The sequence below is a fragment of the Ascaphus truei genome, chromosome 6, assembly GCF_040206685.1.
Source record: "Ascaphus truei isolate aAscTru1 chromosome 6, aAscTru1.hap1, whole genome shotgun sequence".
Classification (NCBI taxonomy): Eukaryota; Metazoa; Chordata; class Amphibia; order Anura; family Ascaphidae; genus Ascaphus; species Ascaphus truei.
The window spans coordinates 120,058,538-120,069,998 of NC_134488.1; the positions used below are offsets into that span (position 1 = coordinate 120,058,538).

General features: G+C 47.2%; 1 protein-coding gene across 2 annotated transcripts in view; it reads right to left on the reverse strand.

Annotated features, from left to right (window-relative positions):
* LOC142497771 (trypsin-3-like) overlaps positions 1-8,936 on the reverse strand; it is a 54,200-nt gene extending 45,264 nt beyond the window's left edge. The window contains exons 1-3 of one of the 2 annotated variants that reach the window (XM_075606063.1): positions 8,674-8,868; positions 8,478-8,554; positions 3,290-3,443 (exon numbers count right to left, since the gene is read on the reverse strand). In XM_075606063.1, coding sequence (XP_075462178.1) covers positions 3,290-3,443; positions 8,478-8,532 — 209 coding nt within the window. In that variant the 5' untranslated portion in view covers positions 8,533-8,554; positions 8,674-8,868. Of the gene's footprint in view, positions 1-3,289; positions 3,444-8,477 lie in introns of both variants that reach the window. The other variant, XM_075606062.1, reaches the window with a different exon arrangement.
* Positions 8,937-11,461: the final 2,525 nt, after the last annotated feature.

Genomic DNA, 11,461 nt, shown 5'->3' on the forward strand with positions numbered 1-11,461 from the left:
ATGTGCTGCGTGCTGGGCGCTATACTGTAACATTCCGATGTGCTGCGTGCTGGGCGCTATACTGTAACATTCCGATGTGCTGCATGCTGGGCGCTATACTGTAACATTCCGATGTGCTGCATGCTGGGCGCTATACTGTAACATTCCGATGTGCTGCGCGCCGGGCGCTATACTGTAACATTCCTATGTGCTGCGCGCCGGGCGCTATACTGTAACATTCCTATGTGCTGCGTGCTGGGCGCTATACTGTAACATTCCGATGTGCTGCGTGCTGCGCGCTATACTGTAACATTCCGATGTGCTGCTTGCTGGGCGCTATACTGAAACATTCCGATGTGCTGCGTGCTGGGCGCTATACTGTAACATTCCGATGTGCTGCGTGCTGGGCGCTATACTGTAACATTCCGATGTGCTGCGCACTGCGCGCTGTACTGTAACATTCCTATGTGCTGCGCATCGCGCGCTATACTGTAACATTCCGATGTGCTGCGTGCTGGGCGCTATACTGTAACATTCCGATGTGCTGCGTGGGCGCTATACTGTAACATTCCTATGTGCTGCGCACCGCGCGCTATACTGTAACATTCCGATGTGCTGCCCACTGCGCGCTGTACTGTAACATTTCTAAGTGCTGCATGCTGGGCGCTATACTGTAACATTCCTATGTGCTGCGTGCTGGGCGCTATACTGTAACATTCCGATGTGCTGCGTGATGGGCGCTATACTGTAACATTCCGATGTGCTGCATGCTGGGCGCTATACTGTAACATTCCGATGTGCTGCGCACCGCGCGCTATACTGTAACATTCCGATGTGCTGCGCACCGTGCGCTATACTGTAACATTCCTATGTGCTGCGTGCTGGGCGCTATACTGTAACATTCCGATGTGCTGCATGCTGGGCGCTATACTGTAACATTCCGATGTGCTGCATGCTGGGCGCTATACTGTAACATTCCGATGTGCTGCGTGCTGGGCGCTATACTGTAACATTCCGATGTGCTGCGTGCTGGGCGCTATACTGTAACATTCCGATGTGCTGCGTGCTGGGCGCTATACTGTAACATTCCGATGTGCTGCATACTGGGCGCTATACTGTAACATTCCTATGTGCTGCGTGCCGCGCGCTATACTGTAACATTCCGATGTGCTGCGTGCTGGGCGCTATACTGTAACATTCCTATGTGCTGCGCACCGTGCGCTATACTGTAACATTCCGATGTGCTGCACACCGTGCGCTATACTGTAACATTCCTATGTGCTGCGCACTGTGCGCTATACTGTAACATTCCTATGTGCTGCGCACCGCGCGCTATACTGTAACATTCCTATGTGCTGCACACCGTGCGCTATACTGTAACATTCCTATGTGCTGCGTGATGGGCGCTATACTGTAACATTCCTATGTGCTGCGTGCTGGGCGCTATACTGTAACATTCCTATGTGCTGCGTGCTGGGCGCTATACTGTAACATTCCTATGTGCTGCGTGCTGGGCGCTATACTGTAACATTCCTATGTGCTGCGTGCTGGGCGCTATACTGTAATTGTGATGCGCATTGAGTCCCATTGGGAGAAAAGTGCTATATGAAATAGTTATTATTATCGTTATTATTATTGGCAACAACAGTTACGTATCTCAGGACCCCCGGGGTCTCTGCAGATAAAAATAGAACAGCTTAGCCTCAAATTATGTTATAAAAAATCAATACTGAAATTCGACAGGACTGCTGCTTTAACTCCTCGCTAACGAAAATCTTAAGCTGATGTTAATGGGTGAAATCAGATGTAAAGAAAATTAATACAATGGCTGGGATTCACTGAACCCCGATGCAGAGCATCACACTGTGTTACCTGCCATTAACAATGACGACAATACGACAATATTCGCAAAACAACATTAGGCTGTTTAATTCAGACCCTGAGATTGGGACTTTTGCAGAGGGAGGGGTGTTGGGGGACCGGTATAAGGGCAAAGGGGTTTGGTAGGGGTAGACGGAGCAAACTCCAAAAGTGATATTGAACGGAGCTTCCACACAGTATATAATAAGTGATAAAGTGACTGAAGTGACTAGGTGAAAAAGAATGAATTACAAAAAATATAGTGAAATATAATATCTGGGTGAAAATGCTCAATAAACCTCCGGTGGGAATTTGTTTCCAAAAGTCCCCCTCCATGTATAACTCTCCACAAATTCCAGAGGGAGCACGATCAACCCAAAAAAGAAAGGAAAATTATAGTGCAGACTGATGTAACAGGTTGGCTTGTCAGTGAAATCTTGGTTCTTCTGGGCGTAGAATTTAGAGTGTGTAAGTTTCAATAAAGCCTTGGGTCAAAGGCATGAAAGGCATATCAGCACTGTATTTTTCCTTTCTTTTTTGGGTTGATCGTGCTCCCTCTGGAATTTGTGGGGAGGGTTAGACAGAGACCAGTTTTTGTAAAGGGTGCATTTCCTTATATATCTCCAAAATAGTCCTACTTCATGTGGAGAGATACCTGCGAAATTAAACTCATTTCAATATTGTAGATTGTAAGCTCTTCAGAGCAGGGACACCTCTTCCACAATGTTGCATTTGTCTGAAGCACTTATTCCCATGATGTTATTTGTATTATTTGTTATTTATATGATTGTCCCGTGTATTACTGCTGTGAAGAACTATGTCCATTAATAGTTACATAGTTACGTAGTAGATGAGGTTGAAAAAAGACGTACGTTCATCAAGTTCAACCCATGCTAAATTTAGACAACAGATACTTTATCCTAAATCTATACTTACTTATTGATCCAGAGGAAGGCAAACAAAAACCCCCAGTCATATCATCCATTGATATCTCATAAGGGGAAAAACAAATTCCTTCCCGACTCCAAGAATTGGCAATCGGATTAATCCCTGGATCAACATCCTTCCCATATATACGTTATATAAATAAAGACATACATACTGTACATACATATCCAAATATGCTTATTACCTAGTTATCACAAGTGTGTGTTCACAGGCATCTCTCAGCACATACAATATCTCTGTCTATCTCTATCTCTAGTAGTCATATTGCTTGGTTCTAGAGAAGCACAGATGTGTTGTAGGTTGTGATACCTTTTGGTGCTCGAAGAAGAAACCTGCGAGATTACGAAATTTCTGTACACTCTAATCACGTCTCTGAAGAGCTCACGTTGGTGCACTAAAAGGTATCGCAACCTGCAGTGAATTTATTTATAACTAACAACGTTTACAACGAAATGTTACACTTTCATTTTCTTCCGACATGACAGGACCCTGCGAATCTCACTCGATTTTGCAGTGCGCGGCCGTGAGCACCCAGAACCTGCTGACCAGGGAGCCCCCGCAGAAGTGGAGACCGGTATTTCTCTTCAGAGACACGAGGTATCGGGCGGAGTACGGAGGCACGATGTGACCGCCTATAATGCGCTGCATGTTCTCACCTGCAAGGGAGAGAAGATCACCCTGTGTCAGAGACATGGTGGTAAAAAAAAAAAAAAACGCTGGTCTTTAATGTGGGAGCGAACCTGGTCAAAATCCATTGCAAGTCCCCCATCCAACTGTAACCCCTTTCTTGCAAGTGGAATGGGCTCAAAATGGAGCATCTTTTGCTATAAAGCGTAGCTTCCCCTGACCCTAATAGTGCATCACCAAAGACATGATGTGTATGCTGAGTGATATATGAATGTGAGCTTACCTTACCTGTCACCTGTGAATAGAAGTAACCCAGCGGTATTAATATCCCCTGGCAGGCAGGGGTAGTGACCATTAATCTCCAGGCTCGTGCAAACCCTGACCTTCGGTATCCTGTTGACTCTGGATGAGTTATTTCTCCCCTGTGTTTCAGGCGCCCATGATTAAATGTCAGTTCTTCAGGGCATCATAATATACGCAGGGACTCTTCAGTATAGATACGGACATCTTACTGCAAAATGTTCCCCTCCCTCCTGTGCCCCCTTTTTTATGTCTTGGTAAATGCTCAGGTCCTCGGGTGGGGGGGTGGGGGGAGTACTGCACCCTACAGCGGATGGGCGGCCTTCCCGTGTGCAGCTTCAGGGGTCTGGAACTCGTGCTGCCGCCAGAGCTCAGGTGTATATCTACCTTACCCCTGTTTCGGCTCGGTGTAAGACTTACCTCTTCCATTGTATTTCAGTTTCATTTGTTTAGCTGTAAAGTATTGTGATGCCCCCGGAAGTGCAGGCATGTTTATACTCCAAAAAACTAAATGATGATATGTCTCAAAAAGGAACCAAAATATTGGCTTGTAATAACATGACCACGTGGCTACACAAGAGCACCTGTGTTTATGGTAATGTTTCGGTGATACGTGGTTTTAGATTGCCCCACAGCCAGCGTTTCGTGGATTTAGGGAGTGCCCGGTTGTCTTTGCTCTTAGCTTTTTGGGGGATTTTGGACGTTGGGATTCTGCCCAGCATGCTAGTTCTGTATTAGGCTTAGGCCCCGCTGCCTCAGTCAGTGCGTCCGCACTGCATGCAGGCGGCGTGCTGAGAGGCAATTGACCGCCACCTGCAATCTGTAGGGAGCTGGAGCGGGGGGGGGGGGGGGGGCGTGGTTTGAGCAGGGGGGCGTGTTTTGAGTGGGGGGCTCTCGTGCTGTCCGTCCCTCCCCAATCCCTCACCCCCCCACCCCCCTCGTCGGTCCATCTCTCAATCCCGGAGCCCCTCGCACTCTCTCACTCCTGGAGCCCCTCCCAACCCCCGTCCCGAAGCCCCTCCCACCCCCCCCCCCCGTCCCGAAGCCCCTCCCGTCCCGAAGCCCCTCCCACCCCCCCCGTCCCGAAGCCCCTCCCACCCCCCCGTCCCGAAGCCCCTCCCACCCCCCCGTCCCGAAGCCCCTCCCACCCCCCCGTCCCGAAGCCCCTCCCACCCCCCCGTCCCGAAGCCCCTCCCACCCCCCCGTCCCGAAGCCCCTCCCACCCCCCCCGTCCCGAAGCCCCTCCCACCCCCCCCGTCCCGAAGCCCCTCCCACCCCCCCGTCCCGAAGCCCCACCCACCCCCCCGTCCCGAAGCCCCTCCCACCCCCCCGTCCCGAAGCCCCTCCCACCCCCCCATCCCGTAGCCCCTCCCACCCCCCCCCGTCCCGAAGCCCCTCCCGGAGCCCCCCTCCCGGAACCCCCCCACCCTCCCGGAGCAGGGGCAGCCTGCGAAACGGGCACCAGAGGAGGGGGGGAGGCTATGCACGTCTGCACAGACTTCCCTCCCGTAGCTCCAGACAGCTCCCCTCCTCATTGGCTCACTGCGAGGCCACGTGACGCATCGCCGCTTGGGATCACGATCCTCGGGTTTCCCCTGCTGGCTGACGCATCACAGTGCGCAGCGGGCCTTGCAGCGAGGAGGGACAGGGGCTGGCTCGGGAGGAACTCAGGTCTGGTGAGTGACGCGCACGTGGCCGCCGCCGGATGCAGCGGGACCCAGGCCTTAGGTAGGATGCATTATAATCTGCTGAGTGGGTGGGGGGGGGGGGGTAGAATTTGCCTGCTTCAGCAGCTTTACACACAGAACATTTCGTGAACCAATTAATCTACCTTTCCGATAAAAGGTCCCTGAGGCAACGGATTCCTGGAAATGAAAAAGCAAGAACAAGATGAAGCCTTCTGGCTTCCAGGAATTGCGTAGGTTTCAGGCATCCTCTTGTGGTATAAATCATATGTCGGTGAAAGCAAACAAACGGCTGCAGCACTCAAAGGGTTAACCATCCCCACTACAGCGGAAGCATTAGTGCCACTTACTCCATCAGCCTCTCAGAAAGTAGGGTCTAAATGCATACGCTAAAGAAGCAAGCCATGAAATATCCTACAGGTAGATTTTTTTTTTTTAATAAATCAGTTCTGTAGTATTAGTTAATACTTACTGCATAAAATTTTTTATTATTCAACTATTAATGCCATTTTTATGAGTTTTAATATACGGGGGCATCCTTTGATTTCTATAGCAGGTTTTAGCCCACCTCCCCAGCAGTGCAAGATCTTTTGCAACATTTTCCTGTTTGTGATCATTTGTTGCCGATGTTCCCAGCAGTTTGAGCTGCAAACTGTAACAATAAATAATGTTACTTTAGTAATATAAGAATACATTGTAGCTGCTGACGGAAGGGTTGATTGAAACGGAAAGGCAGCTATTACGTGAACCCCGGGAAGCAGGACCTTTGCTGATCGATCACATGAGAACTAATCAATCGTCAACTTAGGTAATTCGTTTTCAATAAAGGTAATCAAAGGCTGCATATGTATATATATTTTTTTTAAAGTGCCCCGCTTGATTGCCTATTTAATGTTTGAAATTGACCTTACATGTGAATTGTGGATAAGTCTCCGAGCGCTAATCATTTCCTCTCCACTACATATTACCCAGCAGCTGCTTTGCAATATATTGCAGGTTAAACCACAGCCTATTATCTGAAGAGGGGATACAGGTGTGTGTAATGCTTGGAGGAGAAACCGGCAGAACATGGGGTCAGCCTTAGACGCTGGAGGATTTTCAGGATGTAATGTCCCAACTCAAGATAATTGGAATAGCACACAGAATAGCACACAGAATAGCACACAGAATAGCACACAGAATAGCACACAGAACTTTTGGAATGTTGTGCATACGGTTACAAGTCTTCCGTTTGTGAACCCAAAGTTTTGCACCGGTTAGAAAACAAAAAAAGGGAAATTAAAACTTTTGAGCATAGGTTCATGCGCTTCCCATTTGTGAATCAAACAGTTTGTCTAGTTCATTAAAACCAATAATAATATTCAATCCGTGGATAAGCCTTTCTCCGGCTTTGGCTCGTGCTTTGCTTGTCATTTAGTTTAGTTCCAGGGTTCGACTAGGTCCACGGTAGTGGCCAACTCCAGTCCTCAAGAGCTACCAACAGGTCACGTTTTCAGGATAACCCTGCTTCAGCACAGGTGGCTCAATCAGTGGCTCGGTTGAAGACTGAGCCACTAATTGAGCCACCTGCACTGAAGCATGGACCGATCGAGCCACATTTGCTGAAGCAGGGGCCGTTTGAGCCACCTGTGCTGAAGCAGGGACCGTTTGAGCCCCCTGTGCTGAAGCAGGGACTGTTTGGGCCACCTGTGCTGAAGTAGGGGCACAATTGAGCGACCTGTGTTGAAGCAGAGATATCCTGAAAACCTGACCTGTTGGTAGCTCATGAAGACTGGAGTTGGCAATTCCCGGACTAGGAGAACTGATCCGACGCCGAAATTTGTGAAGTTCTAATTTGGAACCTGTAAACCTGCCCGTCCTTACTCTGTTCCCCTTATCCTCACTCAAACTTTTAAATGACAAAATGATGCACTGATTCCAAAAACTGCAGTGACCAGAGATCTATTACAAAGCCCTTCTGAGATCCTCAAGCTATTTTAATTCTATACTTCTCCAAAACAGAAACATATTGTATAACTTTACAATCAGGTATTAGATGATGCACTATACTGTATGTACAATCATGTATTTATTATTATGTATAAGCACCAATCCCCTGAGTGCCCTGTCTTTTAAATCAGGGATTAGAAAGGATGTATTCATATTAAGCCCAGTTCTGTACACAGAAACAAGTGTAAACACACACACACACATATACATGCTCTCACACTATGCACATTACGCACACACATGCTCTCACACTATACACACCATACACACACACACACACACACACACACACGCTCTCACACTATACAAACTATACACACCATACACACACATACATGCTCTCACACTATGCACACACACACACGTTCTCACACTGTACAAACTATACACACCACACACGCTTTCACACTATGCACACATACACACACTCTCAAACTATACACATTATATATTCACACACCTATACACGCTCTCACACTATACACATTATATATACACACCTATACACGCTCTCACACTATACACATTATATATACACACACCTATATACGCTCTCACACTATACATATTATATATACACACACCTATACACGCTCTCACACTATACACATTATATATACACACACCTATACATGCTCTCACACTATACACATTATATACACCCCCCTATACACACTCTCACACTATACACATTATATACACACACACACTATACACATTATATACACACACACCTATACACGCTCTCACACTATACAGATTACTGTATATACACACACCTATACACGCTATCACACTATACACATTAAATTCACACACACCTATACATGCTCTCACACTATACACATTATATACACCCCCCTATACACACTCTCACACTATACACATTATATACACACACCCTCACACTATACATATTATATACACACACACCTATACATGCTCTCACACTATACAGATTATATACATACACCTATACACACTCTCACACTATACACACTATATACACTATGCGCACATTCTCAGGACATTCTGTACTTAGAAAACAAAACAAGAGCCACTTTTTGTGGCTAGTATTAAAAAACTCACCCATTGAAGATGCAAAATGCAGAATCAGCAGCAGGCGCAGTTTAGGAGAATTCATCTTAAAGTTTGGATGAGAGCACCTGACAAGGAAGAATGTCACTGTGAGACCCGCAGGACTCCTCACGCACCCCAGTTCCTTTTTCAGTTCCCATGGCAATGCCATCGCCAAACAGAATAGCCTATTATTCACTGAAGGTACCTGAGGACAGCGGCGTCTGTCTGACTCGGTCAGCAACCCCTCTCCGCTTTCCTCCGGGATCTGATACCATAAGACAGTAGCCGGCACACGGACATCTCCCATTCCCTTGGCACCTGCCATGCAAACATGAGCTGCCTGCTTATAAAGCTGTGTGTATCCTGGTCAGTGCCCTGAGGATTTAGTTTATTGTGTCTCAACTCTTAAGTACCCAGTGTCCTCTTTAAATTAAATGTACTTTAACCCCTGAAGCGCTGGTCGGGGTCAGCAACTCGCGATTGAATGCGTCCCCCGCCAGCACTGCTGAGGTGAAGATGAAATAAGAATTATGCCTGTTTCATGTAAAATAAGCATCTTTACTCACACCAGGCGCGTTTTTAACCTTTTTACGCACGCGCCGCACACCCATTCCCTATAGTTATACAGATGCCACATTTTGGACACTCAGGGGTCATTTATCAAAGTCTGCCGGCTGCAGAACTGGAGTAGAAAAAGTGCACCAAATGTATGATAGAGAAAAAAAAATCCTTGATAAAGAACGCTGTGACGTTCGAAACGCGTTGGATGGGTCTCATGACAGATTAAAGTGCCCTTTTACTCATTTATGACTTTGGGTCCTTCCTGCTCCATTTGGCTTGTGCGCTCCGTTCATCGTTTATTTCTGGTCACCAAATGTATGAAGAAGAGGGTGTCCTGTTGAAACCAACGGGAGTTTTTCCTTTGATAGATATGGTGACGTATTTTTGCACCAGTTTTGCAGCTAGCAGACGTTGATAAATAGCCCTGGGTGGTGTCTATGTATCAAGGCAAAGGTATTGCAAGAGTATAAGTAGCCGGCGCATCAAAAACAGAAAAATCCTTATTGTAGGTATATAATTCTCCGCCTGGACCTCTGCACGGTCTAAGGTATAATGCAGCATCCTGTGCAGAGCACAGGGACTAGTACCTAGTGCTCACAGGCACATATATGTAGTACATAGTGTCCCAAACGCTGACTAATAAAATGACATAAGCCCTCAGAGTAAGCTCACTGTTTGGCTGTTCTCTCAGATCCTAAAGTGCGGTCCTTTGCGGTTCTTCCAGAAGGCGTGCTGATCCACCAGACAGGACAACCAAGGAAAAAATAGAAAGAGGGCAGCGCAGTGCCCAAAATGCAGGAGGAGGCTCACAAGTTAAAAAGAAAAATCATTATTCCATAATGGGATCAAACATAGCCCCTAGGCAGCCCTAAAAGCACCACACCAACGCCAACGCATTTCAGGCTGTGTGCCCTTTATCAAGGTGTATATACACTTTGATAAAGGGCACACGGCCCGAAACGCGTTGGTGTGGTGCTTTCGGGGCTGCTTAGGGGTTTTGTTTGATCCCATCGTGGAATAAAAGTTTTTCTTTTTAACTTGTGAGCCGCCTCCTGCATTTTGGGCACTGCGCTGCCCTCTTTCTATTTTTTTTCAAAGGTATTGCAATCCTAGACCAAAGATTCTGCTCCATATGTATCCAAGTACAATATCCCATTGAAATCAGAAGGGTTTTTATCCCTGTGTTGCAGATGCTCCTTTTGTGCCTTGATACAGTACAGTGTAGAAACAAAACAGATCTCCCTGGCGCTTGGACTATGAGACAACAAAAAAGTACTGGATGTTCTTTTCAATGTAGATAATTCTGGTTATTCAGAAGTCACAGTGGAGAGATTTCACCTCAGGAGATAGGAGACATAAACACAATACATAGCACCATAGTGCATTATCCTTAACGTAGAGAAATGACTGATATAGCTCAGGGATACCGGCAGAGGTATAACATGTATTACTCCTTATGGAGAAAAAAGATTGATTATCACAATCTACATATAAAAAATGTACACTTGTACATACTGGTATCTGTGCACTATCAAAGCGCTATACCATAAAACCAAATACTTAATACAATATTTCTAGACTCATCCGTCGATTTGGAAAAATGTAAATCCTACTCACGCCAAGTGACGAGGACATCAGCCTTAGTGTGGTGTATCACTCACCTCTTGTCCGCTGGTACTAGGTTCCGATCTTTGCAGGTAGGCCTCGCGAACCTGATGTCACGCTGTGCTCGCCACAAACTAGGCGGGACCACGGTGCTGAGGTGGGAATGGATAATACGCCACCCACAGCCACGAGGGCACGTCTTGAGTGTAGATTATTCTGGATATCCGGGCCGGGGCAGGAGAGGTACGGGTAGTAGAAGGTACTGTTAGCTAAGTCCGGGGTTAGAGAGGGGAACGTAGTCGTATTGCCGAAAGCCAAGGTCGGGAGCGGAGAGAGCGGAGTAGTCGTATTGCCTTAAGCCAAGATCGGATGCCAGAGGTTCGGAGACGTAGTATTGCTGTAAGCCAAAGTCAAGTGCCAGAGGTTCGGAGTAGTCGAGGAGGAAGCCGGTTTGGTACACAGGGTCAGGACTGAAAGACAAGAGAGGACTAGGGAGGCAGAGAGTGATGAGAACAGCAACAGGTTCTATGCTCAGTCGAGGTGCCAGTGGCACAGCTGAGCATATGTAGGTGCAAGTGTCCAATAGCAGAGCAGCAGTGTGGAGGTGTGTAACAGCGTGAGGTTGTGATAGGAGGCAGATTCCAGGTGAGCTCCCCGGGGTGGAGTTTGGGGGCAGAGTTAGCGTCTTCGTCGCTCGGCGTCCTTTGCTGACGTCACCACAGTATTTTTCTTGCTACGGTGTCCATGCTGTGCCACAAGCACTTGTCCGTTTGTTACCCAGGAGCCACCTAATAACTACGTAACTTTTAAGGCTATACACTTGTAGC